The 24998-nt window shown below is 36.9% G+C and overlaps 2 protein-coding genes across 4 annotated transcripts in view; both read left to right on the top strand.

The window, feature by feature from the left end:
* LOC135138742 (uncharacterized) overlaps positions 1-24998 on the top strand; it is a 340017-nt gene that overhangs the window by 98989 nt on the left and 216030 nt on the right. The gene's annotated exons all lie outside the window — the stretch shown is intronic.
* LOC135138975 (uncharacterized) lies at positions 12318-13141 on the top strand. Its single transcript, XM_064069034.1, has 2 exons — positions 12318-13068; positions 13121-13141. Exon 1 carries the CDS (start codon positions 12356-12358, stop codon positions 13001-13003), a length of 648 nt encoding a protein of 215 aa, XP_063925104.1. The 5' UTR covers positions 12318-12355; the 3' UTR covers positions 13004-13068; positions 13121-13141.

Below are 24998 nucleotides of genomic sequence, written 5' to 3' on the forward strand. Positions count from 1 at the left end.
AAAATTTTGTTAGGATGAAACCTTTGATAGTCCTATTGAGTACTTATTGATTAAACATAAGATAAAATCAAAGGAAATTGCCGCAGGCACTTTGTACAGACCACCTGATACTAATTTTAACAATCTAAATTTCCTAATTTGTCATATCTTGTTTGGCACATCACGTAAAGTTTCAGGCATCAACGAAAAAATAGAGTATGTACAAAGGTTAACAATCTTGAGGTTATATTCGATTCTGAATTAACATTTCCCTGCCATGTGCCTCATACCTGTAGAGAGTGTTACCTAAAATTTAGGCAACTTATTCCTCTAAAACTTATTCTAAATGAAAAAACTAAACTTTTACTTATAAATTCGTTGATTGTATAATATACCTTCGCACTTCTAAGAAGTTTTCAAAGTTAATGCTTGGTGTGGAATTGATGGTAACCACGTCATTGGTCCAAGCATCTAAATTTTTTAAAGAATATTTTACCTCAACTGTTGGAAAACGTAAAGCTGGACATACGAAGAATAATTTGGTTTCAAAATGATGGCGCTCGCGATCATTATCAGAGAGACGTTAGGAACTATTTACACATGGCGTTTGAACCAAGACTTATTGCTAGAGAAGAAGAGTACGCTTGGCCTGCACGGAGCCCTGATCTAACGCCATTAGATTTTTTTCTTTGGGGAAAGGTGAAAAATGATGCTTAAAATGTCCCAATCGAAAATGTAAACCACTTACGTAAAAGGATAATAGCGTCATGCAGATCTATAACACCCGACATCTTAGATAGAGTTCGTAGAAATTTTGAATGTAGGATAGGACTTTGTGAAGATAGGGGAAGCAGGCGTTTTGAACATTTATAATAAATTCATTTTCGTTGTAATCTGGTCCCCTAATAAATTGACTATTTATTTTTTTCAATTTTGTCATTATTTGGCATTGACATCTTTGCCATTTTTACTTCCCGAGCGTAAGCAAAGGAAGTATTGTAATGGAGTCCGTCGGCCGACTCTCTACTTTTACGTTTTCTCGAACTTTCATGACCCCTAGAAGACGAAGAAATGGGTCTCCCATTTCCGTCTGTCTGTCCGTCTGTCCGTCTGTCCGTCTGACCGTCTGTCCGTCTGTCCGTCTGTCTGCCGTCCCGAATTTTTATTAGACAGATAATCTCCGAAAGTACTGGACCGATTTTTGTGAAATTGTGAACCTATATTTGGAATATAATGTAGATGGTAAAACGCTAACCAAAATTCGTCTAATCATCCCCACCACTAATGCGATGATGTCACTTCAAAATTGTACATAGTAAATGGGTTTTAAATTGTATAAAATAACATAGTCCTACATATGTAGTTTACGACCCCGAATTGAGTTTTTACCCGAAACGTCCAGATTTTTGGAAAAAAAAATTCAAAATTATAAAACAACATTTTGCAATTTAATTTTGAATCTGCAAATCCGAATGCTTTGAAATGTTGCAGATGTTTTAAGGCTATAAAGATCATCATAAATCTTTAGTCAAAATAAATTTGGTTATCCCCTCCAAAAATTTGATGACGTCAGCTCAAAAGTTTGCCGAATAAGTCTGATCTAAAATGTACAAAATATGATGAGTCTGAACTTGTGATTTATCATTCCATTCATATTTTTTGCATTTGCATATACAGGTTGACTCAGAAAAATTAATTAATGCGTAAATTTATTTTACTGATTTACTCAGGAACTACAAAGCCGAATGCTTTGAAATCTTGAAGATGTTTTAACATTATCATAAGCATGGTAAATTTTTGATCAAAATGTATTTGGTCGTCCCCCCTAAAAAATTTATGACGTCACCACAAAATTTTGCTGAATAAATCCTATCTAAAATGTACAAAATATGGCGAGTCTCTTCTTGTGATTTATCATCCCAATCAAATTTTTTCGATTTGCATATACAGGCTGACTCAAAAAAATTAATGAATGCGTGAATTTATTTTGAGTTAATCAGGAACTGCAAAACCGAATGCCTCGAAATCTTGCAGATGTTTTAAGGTTATAAAATGCATAATAAATGTTTAGTCAAAATATATTTGCTTATCCCCTCCAAAAAATTGATGACGGCAGCTCGAAACTTTGCGGAATGAATCCTATCTAAACTGTACAAAATATGATGAGTCTGTACTTGTGATTTATCACTCCATTCATATTTTTTGGATTTGCATATACAGGGAGACTCCTGAAATATTCTTCCTTTTGTTCTTTTGCTTTAGGTATCCCAGGACTTGCACATAAACACTTACATTTTTTACAAGACGTTTATTGTGTTCTTGGTGGAGGTTTTTAATTCTGTCTATTTAACAACAATTTATGCTTATTCTGTATGTCATGCATTTTCACCATTTCCCCGTCGATGAATATTGCTTAGTTATTTCCTTAAACTCTGCTGTTTTTGTCGGTTCATCGTCCGGGTTCATTGGCTTGCAATATCGTTAGATTACACTCCAAAAAATTAATAAATGCGTAAATTTATTTTATTGATTTACTCAGAAACTACAAAACCGAATGCTTTGAAATCTTGAAGATGTTTTAAAGTTACCATAAGCATGGTAAGTTTCTGATCAAAATGTATTTGCTCATCCCCCTAAAAAATTTATGACGTCACCACAAAATTTTGCTGAATAAATACTATCCAAAATGTACAAAATATGATGAGTCTCTTCTTGTGATTTATCATTCCGTTCATATTTTTTCGATTTGCATATACAGGGTGACCCAAAAAAATAATGAATGCGTAAATGTAATTTATTGATTTAATCAGGAACGACAGAACCGAATGTTTTGAAATTTTGCAGATGTTTTAAGGTTATAAAGAGTATAATAAATTTTTAGTCAAAATATATTTGATTATATTCTCCAAAAAACTGATGACGTCAGCTCAAAAGTTTGCCGGATAAATCCAATTTAGAATGTACAAAATATGATGAGTGTGTACTTGTAATTTATCATCCCATTCATATTTTTCGAATTTACATATACCGGGTGACTCAAAAAAAATAACGAATGCGTAAATTTATTTTATTGCTTTACTCAGGAACTACAAAAACGAATGCTTTGAAATCTACTGCGAAAAAAAACATAATAGGCATGCAGTCGCCACGTTTCCGACAGCGAGGGAAGTACTGTCTAAACTCTTTAGACCAATTTTTTTTCTGTGATTGGTATTTTTGCTTATTAAAAAAAAATAAATTGGACGAAGTCATCTCTGGGGTGTATAATATGTTGCCTATGCAAAAATTGACAGGCGTGAATAGATAAAATGAACATCCTGTATATATTTCTAAACCTAACCCGGGAATGACGTCTACAGTATGGAGTAGCTTAACTGCTGTCTCTAAATCATGGAGCTCTGCACCCCACTTCAAGAAGACGAGTTGTCCAAAATTTACTATGACCATCTGTTATATCTCTCACTAATTCCATTTTTAATCACATGGTCATTAGTTTCGATCTTGGCAATAATTTCCATGAAAGTTACCTTTATTACAATGAATATTTTTCCTTTTAACCCGGAGTTTATTTAGAGGATCGAAAAGACGCCCTAATCCCCAACGATAATTGCCAACTAATAGTTCACAATAACACTAGTCATCGTGTTAGGGATCAACCGAATACGTAACTATAAATTATAGAAATTTTAGCACACCTTTCAATGTCAAATTAGAAGGAAGCGATTTGTTTAAATTGAATAGATCAGGCACCGTCTTTACTAGCCAGTCTGTGTCAGAACCACATGAAAGTTTATATGTATTCTACTGTCCATTCAAATTATTTGCCGTCTTTTTATTTAAATTTAGATATATGTTTAAATAAGTCAAAAGTTGTTAACGATACTGATTTCTCATTGTATGTCCCAGCAATATACAAGATTCATGACTATCATCAGTAGTTGAATTTAGCTAATAAAACTTCAATTTTTTTTAAAGTGACATCTCTTATCGAAGAGAACGAAAGGAATGCTGTCCTATCAGCCCCACTAACCCATTATTCCTTTCTATTTTATACGTTTATCATACTAATACCATTTTATATCATATACAGGGTGCCGCATCCAAGTCTAGACATACTGGACATAGAGAATTAACTTGGCAAATTGGTTTTTATTTTATAATATCTCCCCAAATCACTTTAAAGTTATTATTGAGTGATGCCTTTGTGGAGGTCTGGAGGTCGAAGAAGGCTATCGGCCAGTATTTTTTTTCAAATCGTTGCAAGGCGCTCATTTACTGTAAAAAGGTGTTAAAAATCGTATTTTGAAATTCGCGCCCGATCCGATTTGTCGAGAAATGTTCCGTCGCACTGTCGCGATCGTGTCTTTGGATTAAGCGTGCAAAATCCAAATGTCAGAGTGAAATTAGAAATTATTCTCAGAAATCAACGAACAACTCAAACTGAATTATTTTATCCAGTGTGATGATTATTGTAGGACAAATTAAACGGAATAAATGCACAAATTGATACATTAATTCGTCATAGTGCGCGACCCCGTCAAACGAGCCATCTCGAACTACACTCAGGCCGTATCCAAAAAGCCCGAGATGGTCTTTCTCAAAACCCCATCGGCAGCATTGTGACATGTCCTGGGAGCCCGTCAAGCTAGGTATGTACTTGTGATGCCACACTCAGTAATCACTGAACGACTGAAATTGAACTATTTTATCCAATATGACGATTATTGTAGGTCAATTGAAACGGAATAAATGCAAAAATATTTTATTAGGTTAGGTTGCTGGTGCTGGTCGAGTCTTTATTACTAAAATCTCATTAAAATGCCATGTTCTACTGCGATTAGATGAAAAAGCGAGGGCCGCTTTTCTTATTGTGTGATGATAAGATATACCATCAAAACAGCTGGCGCTTTTGAAGAGAACCTTTTAATGAACCATTTAGATAACTACAAATAACAAAACTTAACAACTTACTGTTGATGAATGAAGTAATGAAATATTCTACGAATCCGGAGAAGTATTGCACTATTTTCAAAAATTGGTTAAAAAGACTGCTTTCAGCAGCTGTACAGTAAGTAAGCCGATCTTCAAAGCTCCTACGCGTGTTGATCAGCATTTGAGTTGAAATCTGAAGACAATATTGCTTGATTGCTTGTTTCAGCGGGTCTCTGTTTGTATAGCTGATATTGTTCGAATGCAGATGGTCGTGAAGAAATCTCCAAAGAAAAAATTCCCAGAGGTTTAGATCCGGCGAATGTACAGACCAATGAGGCGGTGCAAACTTTCCATTCCAACATTGCGGGAAAATACTGGTTCAAATAAACAACATTTATGCGAGCTGTATGGCCGGAGATTTGGTCCTGCATGTAACAGACCAGCTGCAGATGCCGCACCCTTCGAGTCCCAGGAAGTATTTGTTGAGCTAGCATATTATCCTACTTTTGAGCATCCAATCCAGATTCGATGAAAAAAGGTGCAATGACATGATGTCCTACAAGCCCCAGTCACACACTGACAGTTGCACGCCATTGATAACGATGGTCATGGACCACGTGAAGGTTGTGTATTGCTCAAATTTGACCATTCTGACAATTATAACTTTCCCGAAGACCAAATGAACATTCCTCAGTAAAACAAATGTTCCTCAAAAACTCTCCATCAGCCTAGATTCTCTCAAGCGTTCCTTCGTAAAACTCCATACGTGAGAAGGAGTCCTCAGGCTTCAATTTTTTGTCATGATGCTTTTTGAAACTCTTCTATCCCATCAGTTTTAAAAGACGTCGTGCCCACCTGATTTTATTTACTTTTTATCACCTTTGAAAATAAATGTAACTTTGTTTTGTGATTTTTATTTTTGTTGTTGTTAACCCAATAAACAAATAAAACAGTAATACAAAAGTTTCTGAATCCCAAAACACATTCGTAATAGAGAAAAATTCTTTAAAATGTTGATGAGTCAATGTTCTACATTTCTCTCTCAAAAATTTCTTGTAACGAACATGCTTCCAGGCGGCAAAAATTCCATCCCTGTTTAACGAATGTAAAATCAATTGACTTCCAATCTTTAGTGATTCGAAAAAAATGTGTGAAATTTACTCAAATTACCCACTAATTAAATTAATCGTTGAAGAACTAGCAGGCCCTCGCTTTTTCATCTAATCGCAGTAGAACATAGTGTTACGAAATAAACCCATACGCCGCCCCGGTACGACGCCCATGGGTTCTCGAGCTTTCTTTTACGGTGATAATGACGCGTCGTGGATGACGTCACCCAAGCAGCGCTCGCATAAAGACAAGTCTGGAGCCGGTTACCGGAAGTCTCGAAGCGGCGTCCAGGGAAGTCTCGAAGCGGAGTCGCGATGGATACTCGGGAAAGATCTCGGTCTTAGAAGTATTGATTTAAATAGAGGCGACCGTCGGGAACGGATTCATTCAGAGAGTGGAGACAGTCAAGAGCGTCCAGTGAAATTCGCCGGAATAATTTCTGTGCATATTTGTTGCAATAGTTCGTCGTGTAAATACCAGTTATTAAGAAATAAATCGTTGAGTTTTACCTACGCCCGATTAATTATTCGCCCGTCAAACGTAACATTAGCATAATCTAATAAAATATTTTGTGCAGTTTGTGCATTTATTCCGTTTAAATTGACCTACAATAATCGTCATATTGGATAAAATAATTCAATTTGAGTCGTTCAGTGATTACTGAGCGAGGCAGTGCGAGTAGATTCCTAGCTTGACGGGCTCCCAGGACATGTCACAATGCTGCCGATGGGGTTTTGAGAAAGACCATCTCGGGATTTTTGGATACGGCCTGAGTGTAGTTCGAGATGGCTCGTTTGACGGGGTCGCGCACTATGACGAATTAATGGATCAATTTGTGCATTTATTCCGTTTAATTTGTCCTACAATAATCATCACACTGGGTAAAATAATTCAGTTTGAGTTGTTCGTTGATTTCTGAGAATAATTTCTAATTTCACTTTAACATTTGGATTTTGCACGCTTAATCCAAAGACGCGATCGCCGAACTTTGACAGTGCGACGGAACATTTCGCGACAAATCGGATCGGGCGCGAATTTCAAAATACGATTTTTAAAACCAATTCCCATGTTAATTCTCTATATCCAGACTTGGATGCAGCACCCTGTATAAATATTTACACTGCTATTACAAACGTTGCAATCCAGGAGACGATAGAGCTAGAATAAGTAGGCCTAATTCCGTCAGTATAACTAGGGCCCGGACTTTAGGTTTTTTGACTTTTTGTTCCTGTTTAAGGCATTTACATAAAACTTAGCTATAAATGTGTTTCGCAAAAAATAATGTCATTTGAGCCTACTTTATAATTGCCTAATTGCCTAAAATGAGAGTGTGTGACCTAAAACTGATTTTTGTGACCTAAAGCGTCCTAAACTTGCTGTTTTGCAGTAATTTCACAAAAATCCACACAATGGGTGAGCCCAAAACAGACTTTTCCAGGAAACATGTAACGTGACATTTACGCGGCGGCGCAGCTCTGCGGGAGCGAAGGCGAAAAAAAAAAAAAGAAAAAGAGAGGCGAGCGTTGGGTGAAGGCGATGAGGGCCGGTGTCGAGGCTTTGGGGAAGCGGGACCGTGTTTGGAAGACGAGAAAAGGGCTGAGGCGAGAACACCAAAGGCCAACGGAGTCCAGGAGAGGCACAGGAGTCGAAGCTGACCTCAACAGGACCGCGGCGACGGGAACGGGCGTTCTGCGTATTGGTACCAATACGGTAAGTCGCCGGGAAGTGCGCGCCGATCGTCCGGGAGAAACCGGGAGCGTCCCAGTTTGCGTTGTGCCAGTTTTTTGTTTTGCCTCCAATCGTCACGGGTCGCCGGTTCACCAGGGTCATCAGTTCACCTACCAACGAGCTGCTGCCGCCCCCCCCCCCAATTTCTATTAATTTTTTTTGGATATACAATCCTTATTATATACTTGATTAGACCGGGTATTTGTTGCTTCTCCCTTTTTTCCCTTTCCTCCCTTTTATTCTCTCTATACTACTTATTCTACTCTTCGTTCTTTCTCTTCTGCGGCTTTCCTGTCATCTTTTTTTCTGTGTGCCCTCTTGTAACACACTGGCGCCCAAGGCAAAGAGAGTTGATAGACCCATCACCCCGCAACGACGAAGGAGCTAGCCTGGCCGTGAGAAAGACGTCACACAAGAAGATGGCGCTCACCAACGTGGGGCTTTGATTCGAGGCTTTAGGGTGTAAAACTTTGATGCGAGTGGTGGATTTTGTTGAGTTGTCGGGATCTTTTCTTTTTTTCTTTCCTTTCTATTTCTTTTTCTACGCTCTATTCTGTCCGGGAAGCAACAATAATTAGTATCTTATTAGATCTAGATCGTGCGCATTTTTAAGAGGTCTTGTATCGTAGGGTTACATAATGGCCAGTGTAAGCTCCATTTATGATACGGAACCGAACTTTCTGAAGGTCAACGAAATCGACTACGAGTTGAGGATACGAGGAGTGGCTCGAACAGACCGTGTCGACGTGGACACAAAAAGGAAGAATTTGAGGAAAAGGCTACGGGAAGATCAGGCACGGCTCAATATTGTGTACACTACGCCGCAGTTTGTGTTTCAAGATGAAAAGAGGGAAGTTGACGCCACGATAGCGGAGATACGAGAGTTGTTGAGGCAATTTGACGGATCTCGGGTAGAAGCAAACAGGAGGTTACAGACCAGGATCAACCACGTGTTGGGAAGAGTAAGTAGATTTTGTGCAGACCCCGCCAGCGATGAAGGTGAAGAGTCCGCAGCATATAAATTGGACAATACGTTGATCATTGCAGCATTCGATGAAACACGTTTAGAGATATTGGACCAAGCCAACTTACCGAGAGGTTCAGGTAACGCAGATCTACAAGGAGCTATGCACAAAATAGCACCAGTGTACAAATGGGGAATTACGTTCGATGGCAAATCAGTGAGTTCGTTTCTGCAGCGAATTGATGAACTTAGAAGGGCGAGAAGTACATCAAAAGAAGAATTATTCCGATCTGCCGTAGATTTATTCCAAGGTCAAGCGCTAATATGGTACCGTTCAATCAGAGATTCAGTGCACAGTTGGGATTCGTTAGTACAGGCTTTGAAGCGAGATTTTTTACCACCCGATTACAACGAAGAATTGTGGAGAGAGATTCGTAGCAGGACACAAGGTAACAGCGAACGTGTTACTATTTACATAGCTGCAATGGCGAATTTATTTAGTCGTCTCTCACAACCGCCGTCAGAAGAAATTAGATTAAGCACCATAAAGAAAAACTTGCTGCCCAAGTTCCAGACGAGTATAGCTTTGCAAGAGATAAGATCCATTGAACAGTTAGCCGATGTGTGCAGGACGTTGGAAGCCGCCTTTACGACACAACAACGATTCCAACCCCCACCAAGGAGAAGTGTAGCGTTGCTAGAACCAGATTTGGCCTACTCTGAGACGTTAGTAGAGACAGAGGCGCATTTGTCTAAATCGAGGCAGTCACGGTCACATTGTGCCCGACCGGAAGTTAGTGAACTGCGATGTTATAATTGCAATCGTGCTGGTCATTTGAAGCGAGATTGTCGTGAAGCCAAGAAGGAACCAGTGTGCTTTGGATGTGGACGACGAGGCGTTATCCGCCCTAACTGCCCGAAGTGTTAAAAAAACTAGCAAACAGGCAACACGCATCCAAGAGCCCACGCGAGTTGTCTGGTGTATATCAAAAGGCTCAGAAAAAATGTGGCATCGCACCACACGAGTGGAGAGAGTGGTTGGCGAAGGTGAAGAGTTTTTGTGGTTCTTTAGCAAGATGTCCAAAAAGGTGTATAAAAAAGGCATCGTTTAAGCAGGTTAGTAACTCCGAATGCTCTGGAATAGTAACAAATCCGTTAGATGCTATGTTTGAGGTAGACAAAAAATGTGATAGTCGGCCCCATTTGAAAATTGAAGCGTATGGACATTCATTGGTGGCATTAGTAGATAGCGGAGCGTCAATTTCGGTAATAGGGGAAAACGGTCTATATCTGATAGAATTTTTTAATCTACATGTGTACGAATCAGGAACGGAAGGCGTGAATACTGCAGAAGGACGTATGCAGAAAATTACGGGGTACGTTCAGTTACCTATATCGGTAGATGGAACGTGCAAGGTCATGAAGTTTTGGGTGGTACCGACCATCCGCCATTTTGTAATCTTGGGTAACGATTTTTGTGAGAAATTTGGAACGGTAATAGATTGGAATCAGAAAACCATTGTTGTGAATGATAAACGTGAGGGATGCGAGGTAGGTGAAACAACCAACGAGGCAGTGATGACTGTCAACAAAATTATTTGTAGGGGAGAGTTGAATAGCGACCAAGAACAAAACTTGAGAGAGGTTATTGGGAAATTTAAGTCTCTTTCGTGGGAAGCAGGAACCAAGTTGGGTAGAACCAACAAAATAATTCAGAAGATTGACACCGGTGAAGCAGAACCAATTAAGCAGAGATATAACAACATGTCTCCATATATGTTGCAACATTTGAACGGCGAGTTAGACAAAATGTTAGAATTAGGGGTAGTACAGCCATCCTCATCCCCGTGGGCATCACCAGTAGTGTTGATAAAGAAATCCTCAGGTGAGTATAGATTTTGCTTTGACGGACGTAAGCTTAACTCAGTCACGAAGCGCGACGCTTATCCGTTGCCGCACATTGATAGTATTTTGAGCAAATTAACGGGAGCTCAGTTTCTGAGTAGCATAGATCTTAAAGCTGCGTTCTGGCAGATTCCCTTAGATGCCAACTCTAAAGAAAAGACTGCTTTTGTGATACCATCTAGAGGTCTATATGAATTTAATGTACTGCCGTTTGGGTTGAATAATGCAGCGCAAACTCAACAACGCCTTATGGATACGATTTTTGGACCCTCTTTAGAACCATTTGTCTTTGTGTATCTAGATGACTTACTGATAGCGACACCCACTTTTGAGAAGCACGTAGCAGTGTTACAACAAGTATATGGAAAACTGCATGACGCCAATCTTACAATTAACTTTAACAAATGTGAATTTTGTAGAGCGAGTCTGCGTTATTTAGGGTTCGTAATTGACAGACAGGGGTTGCGAACGGATCCTGAGAAAGTGAGAGCTATGGTGGAATATCCACGGCCCAACACGCGAACAGAAGTGAAACGTTTCTTAGGAGTTGCGGGTTGGTATAGGAGATTTGTTCCTAATTTTGCGGTGATGAGTGCACCTATAACTCAGCTCATTAAAGGGCAAAAGAAAGGTCAGGCGATTACTTGGACGACCGAAGCTGAGGAAAGTTTTGTGAAGATCAAGGAGGCGCTAGTATCAGCACCTGTGCTTGCCAGTCCTGATTTTACTAAATTATTTTCAATCCAATGCGACGCATCAGATAGAGGTTTAGGATGTGTGCTTGTGCAGGCGAATGAAGAAGGCAAGGAGACTCCGGTAGCTTACGCTAGCCGAACACTGACAGACCAAGAAAGAAAATACACAGTTACTGAGAAAGAATGTTTAGGTGTATTGTTTGGTGTTGAGAAGTTCAGGCCGTATGTGGAAGGTACACAGTTTAAAATTATAACTGACCATTACAGCTTGTTGTGGCTCAATCAATTGAAAAATCCAACAGGTAGATTAGCACGTTGGGCCATGAAGCTACAGCAATACGACTGTGAGATCGAACATAGAAAGGGAGCGTTGAATGTAGTCCCAGACGCACTGTCGAGAGTGCCACACGAGGTAGCGATATTGACTATGGTCAAGGGTGAGAGCATGAAAGATCCGGAATACAGACGTCGATTTGAAAGAGTCAGCAAATTTCCAGATGGTAATGCAGTGTGGAAGATACAAGATGACTCCCACCTGTTTAGGTGTTTGAAGAGCCAAAATGGCAGTCCAGAGTGGAAATTATATGTAGCAGAGACCTACCGAACAGAGGTCATGAAATCATGTCATGACGAACCAATTGCTGCGCACCTAGGCATGTTCAAAACTTTGAAAAGAGTGCAAGAGCTTTATTATTGGCCGCGCATGCGTAAGGACGTACAACGTTATGTAAGAAGCTGTGAAGTGTGCAAGGCGCAGAAGCCACTCAATTTGGCGCCACCAGGATTGATGGGGAAGTCCCGTAAGGTCTCTTACCCATGGCAGATGATTGCTTTGGACCTGATAGGACCACTTCCAAGATCGTCTAAAGGTAATAGATTTTTGCTTGTGGTATCAGACTGGTTCACAAAGTTTTGTTTATTGAAGCCGCTGCGACAGGCGACTAGTAGCAGCATTACCACCTATTTGAGAGAGAATGTCTTCTATATCTTTGGCGCACCGCAAGTAATAGTGTGCGATAATGGGAAGCAGTTGACGAGCAACATGTTTAGAGGATTGGCCAAGGAGTTTGGAAGCCAATTATGGTTTAATTGTAAGTACCATCCTCAAGTGAATCCTGTGGAAAGGGTAAACAAAGTAGTAGGAGCTGCGATACGCTCATACATAAAAGATAAGCGACATGACAAGTGGGATTCTAACATCCACGAGATTGGCTACGCGTTGAGAACAGCCGTCCACGAATCGACAGGATACACTCCCGTTTTTTTGAATTTCGGCCGTTTTGTACCAGTACACGGGTTACTGTACGGTAAGGACGAGAACCTACACCAGTTCGATCTTCAACCCACTTTCAGGGATATTTATGCGGAAAGTATGGATCGTTTATTGCCATTGTACAACGAGGTAAAGAGGAAACTTGATAAGGCGTATCACAGAAATTGTCATTATTATAATCTAAGGAGACGCGAGGCACCTTTGTATGCCGTTGGTGATACGGTGTGGAAGAAAAATTACGTTTTGTCAGATGCTTCTAAAAGATATGCCGCTAAATTGGAACCGAAATTCGTGAAGTGCAAGATTGCAGAAGTCCTTTCACCTCTAGTGTACCGATTAACGACAGAGAATGGTGTGGATCTTGGGAGATACCATACCAAGGATCTGAAACCTGATCAGACAAGAAACTCGGATTAGACGCTGTGAGGAAGGTGAGGAGTGCATGAAGAAGAACGATAGATCTCGTGAATGGAGTGTGAACGGTTAGGGTGTTTGTTTGTGTAGAGAATAGATTTCGATTTTGACTTTTTCTAGGCACTAGTGTCGAGGTTGGCAGATTTGTCAGATTTGTATAATAGGCAGAATTTGAATGAAAATTTAGCCATTTATACCCAGAGTAGACAGAATAATAGATTGACAGGTTGTGACGTAGCTATTATACCGGATTTAGACATATGAAAATTGACTATGTGATGGACTACAGTTTGGCCATTAGTCTGAAATGTCGGACCATCCAATAAGGAGAATAGTTGGATGAGTGGTCCAAGTCCTATAGGGAAACTCGAAATAAGTTTAGTTATTATGTAGGTAGGGTAGGTTTAGGAAAAAATTAATACTCCTCGTAATTATTTTAATTCCAGTTATTATTAATTTTTTTGGGTAACTAACGGGGATGTGTAACGTGACATTTACGCGGCGGCGCAGCTCTGCGGGAGCGAAGGCGAAAAAAAAAAAAAAGAAAAAGAGAGGCGAGCGTTGGGTGAAGGCGATGAGGGCCGGTGTCGAGGCTTTGGGGAAGAGGGACCGTGTTTGGAAGACGAGAAAAGGGCTGAGGCGAGAACATCAAAGGCCAACGGAGTCCAGGAGAGGCACAGGAGTCGAAGCTGACCTCAACAGGACCGCGGCGACGGGAACGGGCGTTCTGCGTATTGGTACCAATACGGTAAGTCGCCGGGAAGTGCGCGCCGATCGTCCGGGAGAAACCGGGAGCGTCCCAGTTTGCGTTGTGCCAGTTTTTTGTTTTGCCTCCAATCGTCACGGGTCGCCGGTTCACCAGGGTCATCAGTTCACCTACCAACGAGCTGCTGCCGCCCCCCCCAATTTCTATTAATTTTTTTGTATATACAATCCTTATTATATACGTGATTAGACCGGGTATTTGTTGCTTCTCCCTTTTTTCCCTTTCCTCCCTTTCCTCCCTTTTATTCTCTCTATACTACTTATTCTACTCTTCGTTCTTTCTCTTCTTCGGCTTTCCTGTCATTTTTTTCTGTGTGCCCTCTTGTGACACACTGGCGCCCAAGGCAAAGACAGTTGATAGACCCATCACCCCGCAACGACGAAGGAGCTAGCCTGGCCGTGAGAAAGACGTCACAAACAACACCAATAAAGTGCGGCAGTTTTTTGAAAGACGTCTTGCACCTTTATTTTCAATTGTAATACTTTATCTTACAAACAAGTTTGTAACACATTTTTATTAGTTCTTTTGTAAATCCACTTCTGCTAATACCACTTGCCATATTTCTGACGTTCAGTTAAAATTGTGTCGTGGTGTAAGTTTGGTGTTCACTTGGGAAATACTCTTAAACATCGTGATACCTAAAGAGAAAACCTCTAACACGGTTAAGATTAACCACTGGCTCAAATCCATGGATGATGCCAATATATATTAAATTGCCAACGATGCCAGCGGATTATTCTGTAAAGCATGTGGCAAAGTGGTAAGCATGTAATTACGATTTTCATCAATTTGTTGTTATTTAAGTAACATATATTTTAATTTTAATGTTGAATATTCAAGTTTAAGTGTGAAAAGATGTTTCATTTGGAACAGCATGAACAAGGAGACATTCACAAAAAGAATGTAAAGAACCCATTACGTCAAAGTTTACGTCAATTACATCAATTAATATAGAAAGATCTTTTTCATGTTTAAAAAATATTTTTGCAGATAATCGCACATCAATGACATGTGAAAATTTAGCGCGATATATAGTTTGTCATGCGAATGCCCGCTTGAATGAATTATTTACATATTATAGTATTACGAGTATATTCAAAACTTTAAATAGTTAAATATATGTATTATGTTAATTAATATTGTGAATAACTGTTAAACAATATAAAGAATAAAAAAAAATGTTTTAGTTACTTTGAAATTTTGAAGATTTCAGATTTGTATCAACGTATTTGAACCTATTTCAACATTTTTATAACCTAATCTGAAGTTTTTTAAAGCCTATTTTAAGCGCCTTTTTCGTCATTTTTTGTGACCTAAAATCCGGGCCCTACTAATAACATTATTTCAATGTGGTGTAGGAAAAAGACCCGACAGGTTGCACCTTCCGAGCACATTCATCTCGGAAATCTGACTCACCACACGCCAGGCAGTACCACAGATGACGATGATGATGGTCATCCAGTACCACAGCCTACACCTGCTTCTGCCTTGAGGGCTTCACACGAACTTTCGCCTAAATGTAAATGCCGAAATTCTTACTAAGGGGGGAGGTGATAAGAACCCCTATTCTTATGTAATTAATCAATTAATTAATAATATAATATTTTATTCCAAATCTGTAGACTCATGTAGGCAACTTGGTTTGATTTATCTATTATTATTTATGCAGTCAATGAATAATTGTATCACTCTGTTACTTTCTTTGTTATAATTTTGATTTATAAAGGAGCTGTGCTATTGCAATCATTAAGAATATAGTCAAGTCTTGTTGCTCTATCGACTACACTGTGTAAAACATCGTAATTGTCTTCAGTTTATTAAAACCTGTTAGTAGTGTTTGTGTTGCGTTTCATTTCGAAAAATTGGTCTAAAGAGTTTAGACAGTACGTCCCTCGCTGACGACTGCATGCCTATTATTTTTTTTGCAGTAGATTTCTAAGCATTCGGTTTTGTAGTTCCTGAGTAAATAAATAAAATAAATTTACGCATTCATTTTTTTTTTGAGTCACCCGGTATATGCAAATTCAAAAAATATGAATGGGATGATAAATTACAAGTACAGATTCATCATATGTTATACATTCTACATAGGATTTATTCGGCAAACTTTTGTGCCGACGTCATCAGTTTTTTGGAGAAGATAACCAAATATATTTTGACTAAAAATTTATAATGGTCTTTAAAACCTCAAAACATCTGCAAAATTTCAAAACATTCGGTTCTGTAGTTCCTGATTAAATCAATGAGATACATTTACGCATTCATTATTTTTTTTGGGTCACCCTGTATATGCAAATAAAAAAAATATGAATGGAATGATATATCACAAGCACCCCAAGCAGCAGACTATCGTCTAATTCACGTCAATTATTGGTGATAACCACTACGCGGGATTCTATCTCACCGGTGCAATTCCCCAGTTGAAGTAAGGTGTGTTTTACGGCGAGTAGCGGGAACGCTTTGATCTGGTCCACAAGGTCGTAGCCAGTGCGTCGCTAGAAGTGTTTACAGCTTGTTAAAAAACTACTTCTATATTACTATATTACTTCAAATAATAATACTCGATGCCCTTTTTAATTTTTCACCCACAGGACCACAGATTGCTGATCTTGAAATGTTATATTATGTTGATATAGTCCAAAAGAAAAGTATATTTGTAATCAAACTCTCGCCGCGACAGCACTGGATCTAGCGTATGAGATACAATTCCGCGCGTTGGTGATAACTCGTCGGCGAAGTCATTCGCCCAAAAAATCACGTGATAATGACGAGATTTTTATGACTTACTTCTGACGTCAATTAAAGATGTCAAAAGGCCGTCTTTTCTTCGTCATTTTTTATAGATTATATGATCAATTAGATGTGGGCCGTCGTATTCTTTAAAAAGTGGCCATCATAATGCTTAATTATATTTAGAGCAAAAAATACAACGGCTTTATTAGAAATACACCAGAGACAAGTTTTTTCATTCTAATAATTTCTAATAAAATAATTATTTCTGAAAACTTGTTTACTTTGGAAGTGTAATTTTGTAAGTACCTGCTTGGCAAATTATAAATAGAACATCCGGGGTTGAGCGTATAATAGTGAAAAGACCCAACGACACAAACAAAGTCATAAAACTTCTTTGTCCATTGTCCCTAAAACGGGACAAGGTTTTGAAGAATTCCTTCGTCAAACTTCGATTTTATAACGACGTTTATAAAGTGATGATGGTTACCAAAAAAAATTAAAGAGTGATTAATATTTAGTTTTATTAAATTTATTTCAACTTTCAACTAATGAAAAAATAATGCTCAACTTCCATATTTACTATACAATACATCAGATGTTTGGGGTGTGTATTCGGACTTTCGCTTTTTTTCGGTATTTATGTTTATTGCACTTCACAGTGAAGCATTCCAACATTTCCAGTTGGTTCTTAACGACCGAAACTTTCTCGTGTATCCGTTACTCACTTCATTTTTAACGCAGTTTTGTGAAAATTTCTGCCATTCAGTGTGGGTTGTACTTTATTTGCACTAGGTAAGTTAATATCTAATAAAGTAATCATTTTAATTTTTACGTGTTTCTGTTATTTTTGATAACTGTACGTAGATAACAAAAGCAGTTTTTTCAGATAAGCTGGAAAGACCACCATCAATCACTGAAGATACTCCCACTGATTATGAAGAACTTACGGTGATTGTTTTTGAAAATGAGGCTCCATAAAATATTGCAAAGATATGTTACTGCAATTTTTTATGAACTAACGCTAATGAACAAAATTTTATTCTAGATTTGAAACAAATACAAAACACATGTGCGAAACGAAAGAAATGCTAAAGGAAACGAGTGAAAAAATCTCCAACATGGAACCGTCATCAAATCTGACAACTGAAAAAGAAAACAAAAATAAAAGTTATGCCGCCAAGACAACACCTAAACAAATTTTGACGAATTACAACATTATCTTTGCCTATTAGAACAAGCAGATTTCTTTATAAGTTAAAAAAATTGGTCTAAAGAGTTTAGACACTACATCCCTCGCTGTCGGAAACTTGACGACTGCATGCCTATTGTGTTTTTTTCTCATTACATTTTTGTAGTGGGAATTTAAAAAAAAATTGCGATGACGTCATCAACATTTTTGCAAGGACAAGTAGATAGGGATAGATGTAGTGTAATACTAAGAATAAAATTATTGTATTCCCAAATTTTCGGGAAAATGAATTGGGTCGTTTTTAATATTGATTTGTTATAATCAATAAAATGACGAAACAATTTACTCACGTATACGGCGCCGGTGTGTAATATGAGAGGCAACTGAAAATCGTTTATGTATAAACATTCTTAATTTAAGATGACAAGGGTAACAGCATACGTGAGAGTCAAACAGAGAAACTGTAAACAAAACGACCATCGGTTTTATTGCTTCGACTTCCGCTTATTATATAAAACATTGGGTTTTATTTTAATTTTTGACGGTGGAATTCACAATTGGTTGATTATAAACATGTCTATTCCACATTCGCGGAACCTAGTCAGCGCATAAAACAAGTGCACGTCTGTAAAGTTAAAGTCGATATAAATAAGCGTGCTACCCTTATGTTTCAACCGAGTTTTTATTTTAAAAAATTTTGTGTCTACCAAATTGGGTTGGTTTAATGTAATACCAGTGAGTATAGATGTTAAAGAGAGGCAACCTTACGGACAAGTGCGGGGCTAATGCTCCCTCTTACCCCTCACTTCACTTCCTCCACAAACGTAGTAGTGGATAGTGGCTCTCCCTCTTTTTTTCTTGTGAACTACGTCAACAGTAGTCGGGACGAACACCCTCATCAGCCTTGTGGGCTTGGGGCCAGTGCGATTACGTTAAAGCAAAATAGCCCACCCCCCCAATAAACGGTGACTGGTTAAAGAGCGGATTTCTGTCGGCTCTGGCAAGGCCAAACTCGGTACGGCTCGTGCGGGATGGGAATTCAGGTCAGGTACAGGCTGCACTTCGTTTATTTTAAAATAGAATAACGGTTCTTCGTTGTACTTTGCTGTTAATTCCCGTTCTCATTTACTTAGCTGTTGTAGAAATTAAGTTTTCATTCATTGTATTTATAGGATAAGTGAAGATTAAATGCACTGATCATCACCCGCTACTGATTAGCACCGATTTACGCGTCCCTACCTATAATCGTGACGTTGCCCGACAGAAATCCGCTGTCTATGATGAGTAATAATAAAAATCGTGCCATAATGTGACGGATTATAAACAAATTTATCTTACAGTAGTAGGCTTTGACTACTTTATTCAACAATTTTATTTCTCACATTTTCATTGGAAGAGTAAGAAATGGGATTAGCTTAACCTGCTGTGGGAAAATTTTGGGATACATTTTAATACGTCGGTATTAGTTTAAAAGTATAATTTTAGCAGGAACTACATACATATTTAAATCATAAAGTATATTCTACATGGGAAAAACATTTCGCTAAAAAAATAAAAATAATTGTTTACAGTTTAAGAACAATGCAGGTGTGTATACGTTTAGAGATGCTACAAAATATACTATACCAGTGAGTATGGATGTTAATACATAGTCACTGACTATACTAAACTACACACTATCGAATATAAAAAAAAATAACTTCCAATTTTCACAACAAATAAGAATGTGCTTACGAATAACATCTATTCTTTACTGGTATAAAAGGAGAAAAACAGTACAATGTATTCAGATTTTCCATAAAATTCAATTATTATATAGGGGTCATACGTATAAAATAAGTATTATAAAATAAAAAGAAATGGTCGAATTTTATTTCGACAGAACTCCCTTCGCGCTTGAAGTACAACTCCAACAAAGAAGCCACAATCGAACAAAATGTTCTGAATGTTGTTATTATAATTCTTATTAATAGTCCAGTCATTTTAGAATAAAAATGGCATCAACCTCGGAATGAGAGATAATAAGCTGAATTTTTGTATATACCTTAATTTTGGCGTTTTAAAAGTTGTCTCAAAAGTCTCATAAAATCTCGTGTCTGCGTCGTAAGTTATTCAAGGTCAAAGGTGAAGAAAAACAGTTTTTTGCGATTATCTCGGTTTCTATTATTTCAATGATGTTAACATCTATTATCATAATTGTAGAGCACAACATTTGGGACAAATTTTATTTGAAACATTTTTTCATGCGATCAATCGTTTTTGAGAAAGAGGGCAGTGAGCACGCAGCACTCATCCATACGTACTGTAATGCAATCAACCGTGAATATCTGAGAATACTACCTTGAATTTTGAAAAATTTGTATTATTTATCAATTAATACATTGTATTTAAACATTTTACATATTTTCAACATATTCATTGAATAATACTTACTTACCTATCTACTTTGTGTAATTAAAAACGCATTTAATGAAATATTTATTGTATATCTCAATTTATTTATATCTTTAAAATGTGTAAGGTTTTAAATACTTATTTTTCTATCATGATTATAACTGGAAGGTCTGGAAACAACGATTCAGGGCACCGAAGATGATAACGATGAAACAGAAATTCCCGAACGCCCAGAAGATGACGGTGAAGAAGAAGAAAATTAATACTTTTGTTCTTTAAATTATTAAAGATTTCTAGATTTTCACTGCAATTCAATTTCAATCGTAAGAAATGTACAGGTACTGAACAAAGATAAAATTAAAATACATTAACTCGTTTTACTTCCTTAAATCTTTACTTTGAAAAACTTAATATAACTTTTAGATATATAATAATATAACAAGTATAATATATTATCTAATATATAAAAACTTTCACATTTAAAAGATAAAGTACTTAATTATTTTTCTACTTAAAATCTACTTTCAATAAATTAAGATATACATACAATAAGTATTTCATTTAAAGAGTTTTTAATTCCACAAAGTAGGTAGGTAAGTATCATTATCATTAAATGAATGTATTAAAAATATGTAAAATGTTATTAAATGCAATGTATTAACTGATAAATAATACAAATTATTCAAAATTAAAGGTAGTATTCACAGATATTCACGGTTGATTGCATTACAGTACGTATGGATGAGCGCTGAGCGCTCACTGCCCTCTATCTCAAAAACGATTGAGCGCATGAAAAAATGTTTTAAATAAAATTTGTCCCAAATTTTCTGCTCTACAATTATGATAATAAATGTTAACATCATTGGAGCAATAGAAACCGAGATAATCGCAAAAAACTGTTTTTCTTGACCTTTGACCTTGAATAACTTACGACGCAGACACGAGATTTTATGAGACTTTTGAGACAACTTTTAGAACGCTAAAATGAAGGTATATACGAAAATTCAGCTTATTATCTCTCATTCCGAGGTTGATTGCTAATTTGACTGGACTATAAATACAGAATCAGATATGCGTATTCTCACATAAATAAATAAAAGGGGGTGACTTGTTCTTAATTTGATCAATAAAAAAACTGTTATGAAAGAGAAAGTGGCATCGAACGTGCGGGTGTGCAGATCGGCATTCTCCTCAATAACCAATACGTCTACGAGGGCTTACATCCCGTGTTGGTAGTAAAATGTTATTATACTTTGCAAATGTTTTTGAGAAAATTTGAAAGTTAAAGGAAAAATTCAAAGCGGAATCGTACACCACAGGTATAGGCGTATAATACTGTAAAACATTAAAACAAAATGACGTCATCAAATTCTTGGTGGGAATGATTAGCCAAATTTTGGTTAGTGTTTTATCGTCCACATAATATTCCTAACATGTACAAAATTTGACAACAATCGGTACAGTTGTTTCGAAAGTTAGTTATCTAATAATAATCAAAATTGATACAGACGCCAAACAGACAGACAGATAAATAGACAGACGGAAATGGGAGACTACTTTTTTCGTACTCTTGGGGTCATGAAATGTTGAGAAAACAAAAATGGCCATTCGTTCAATGAACTAAATTACTATACTATGTTACTATACCTATAGATATTTTGTAAAAATTTGAACAAAATTAGTTTTGTAGTTTCCAAAATAATTTATAAAATTTACTGATATATTTTTTTAGCCACAAATTTAATGTATTTATTTTAACCTTTCAATATTTTTAATTTACTCTTTGCAGATACAGTTTTTTCTTGAGACGAAAACAAAAACGTCTGTCTATTTAATTTAGTAATAATTAAATGCTCTATAATATATTTTTTGTGTTGAACGCAGTTAGCATTGTCGTATATCCAATCGTTAATTAAACCATTCTTTTCAATGGCTTTACAAATCCGGTGACGTAGTTGCTTTTCATAATAATGCATTTTAAAATATTCATTGTGAATTTGAATAAATTTGTTAAATATTGCAATGAACTCCTTTTTGGGTCTTTTTAAGTATTTTACAGGGTTCTTTATATTCTTATATTGTTTATTTAATATTAATATTTCATTTTCATCGTTCATTTCTTCATTGCCCTTTAATAAATTATTTTCGCATGTTTCACATTTTTCGCATCTTTTATGGGAAATGAAAAAAAACGAAAATTGCTTCGTTTCCTTGAAATATTGCAACCGAAATAATTGCAACGCGTATACGACATGATTTTAACAATTTAACGCTGCGAAACTTCGGAAGAAAATGATGAGAAAAGAAAGACGTTATTGCCCCCACTTGAAATTTGAAAAATGAAATCTCAAAACCCGGTTTTTAATATGTACGTACCTACCTACCATAAAATTACTACGACAGGGGTTGTACCGATTTGTCAGTACAATTCCAAAGTACCTGTGGGTATAGGTATAAGGAGAATTTGTTAATCCTATTAGTTTATTACTAGGAAAGGGAGGCGGGGAAGACACAAGATAATGCTGTTTACAAAGATATTGCTGGCACATCTTCAAGAAAGACATTTTAATATTTTGTCTGATAATTAGACAGCGGATTTCTGTCTACGTCACGATTATAGGTAGGGACGCGTAAATCGCTGCTAATCAGTAGCTGGTGCTGGTGATGATCAGTGCATTTAAACTTCACTTATCCTATAAATACAATGAATGAAAATTTAATTCCTAAAACAGCTAAGTAAATGAGAACTGGAATTAACAGCAAAGTACAACGAAGCACCGTTATTCTATTTTAAAATAAACGAAATAACGAAGTGCAGCCTGTACCTGCACACACCATCCCGCACGAGCCGTACCGAGTTTGGCCTTGCCAGGCCGGACAGAAATCCGCTCTTTGCTGATAATAATGTGATAATGGAATACTTAGATGAAAATGATTGGCGAAAATGCGAAATGTGTTTGTCGAATTTTATGCAGACCATATGCATTTAAGGGTGGCGTCTGGTTCGGTTTCGCCCAATACTAAATACATTGAAATTGAAAACATCGTCGTAGTTTCCGGAATTGCATTTTTAAAATACTGAAATCTCCAACCAAGTCAGAATCTAAGTAAACCTGCATTCTGCTACCGCATCACAGCTCGTTTGATGCCGATTTCTCGTTTCAATAGATTTTGACTTTTCGCGAGTTATTTACCTTAGTCGTCGATTTTTTAATATTATAAATGGTATCAAAAGAAAGCTGACACTTTTCCCCAGGGGACCTCCTATCTCAGAATGCAAAAAACTTCAGCACTTCGTCAAAAAATGCATCAATGTGCCGGTTAAAATGTGATGTAAAAGTTGTTCAACTTTATAATTTTTTTTTGTAAAAACTGCATACTAGATATGAATATAAATATGGAGGTCCCCTGGACTGAAGTTTGTTAATTCGAAATATAATTTTTTTAAAGCGATATATCTCATATTTTTAAAATTCAACTCCGGAAACCGCGACGATGTTTTCAATGTATTTAGTATAGGGCTAAACCGAACCAGACGCCAGTCTTAAAAAACCCCTTCACAGTTAAAACGCCGTGTTAAGTTAAACATTTGCGAAGGAAGTAGATATGGTGCAGATTAGAGATGTACCGACTACAGTCGGCCGACTGTTTATAAATGCAACAGACAGTGGTTTTTTTTTCTATTTCTCTGACTACCTTAAAAACTTGTTTTATTTTAATACAAGGAATAACTGAAGTTTCTTTTTTTTCCAAAAAATGTGTTAAATTTTTTTGGATAATTTTAACATTTAATTTTTTGTAGTAACTCAGTACAAAAATAAAGAATAACACAATTTAGGGCAGTTTATACAATGCTTAACCAATTTTAACCACTTTTTTGGAAAATTTTTGGAAATTTTGAATTCGCTTTGCGTGTTTATTGGACCATATATCGTGACGGCGATTTCAGAATCGTAACTAGCGGAAGATATTCTACACTTTGACACCAATTTTCGGTCCATTAAACTAATTTTAACCGGTTTTGACACAGCCGACTAGTCGGCCGACTGTAGTCGGTACATCCCTAGTGCAGATTGTATTCTTTAAAGTTGTGTTATATATGTTAACAATTACATTTTTAATTCGTCAATTAATAATAAAGTTATACTAGTTTGAAGCTTATGGAGAGATTTTGTTCCCACATCCTTATTTGATTCGAGTCGCAAAGTGTCGGTAATTTTCCGCGCCGTCCGACTCGTTAAATTTCAAACTAAAACGGCTGCAACAGTGATTCTCTTACAGTAGTTGTGCTGTACGAGTTCAGACAACAACCCGTGAAATGGTATTAGTAACAACCATTGAAGGTTAGAGGGCTTTTGTCGCTTTTTGTGGCGCCCTCTAACCGCGAATATTCTCTCAGTGGTACGCATAGGGATACGGGGTTGCCGGTCATTTAAATACATAGTCACTGGTAATACTAATAATAAGTGTTGCCTTTAATTTAATCAGTAAAATAAATTGACTTCATTAATTTTTTTGAGCCACCTCTTAAGAAAATCTAAAAAATATGAATGGAATGATAAATCACAAGTACAAACTCATCATATTTTTTGCATTTTAGATAGGATTTATTCAGCAAAATTTAAGGGTGACGTCATCAATTTTTTTAGGAGGGATGAACAAATACATTTTGAACAAAAGTTTACCATGCTTATAATAACTTTAAAATATCTCCAAGATTTCAAAGCATTCGGTTTTGTAATTCCTGATTAAATCGATAAAATAAATTCAGGCATTCATTAATTTCTTTGAGTCACCCTGTATATGCAAATCCAAAAATATGAATGGAATGATAAATCACAAGTACAGACTCATCATATTTTGTACATTTTAGATACGATTTATTCGGAAAACTTTTGAGCTGACGTCATCAATTT

Source organism: Zophobas morio, unplaced genomic scaffold, assembly GCF_036711695.1.
Source record: "Zophobas morio isolate AGI-343-1 ecotype UQ-CSIRO unplaced genomic scaffold, CSIRO_AGI_Zmor_V1 ptg000030l, whole genome shotgun sequence".
Lineage (NCBI taxonomy): Eukaryota > Metazoa > Arthropoda > Insecta > Coleoptera > Tenebrionidae > Zophobas > Zophobas morio.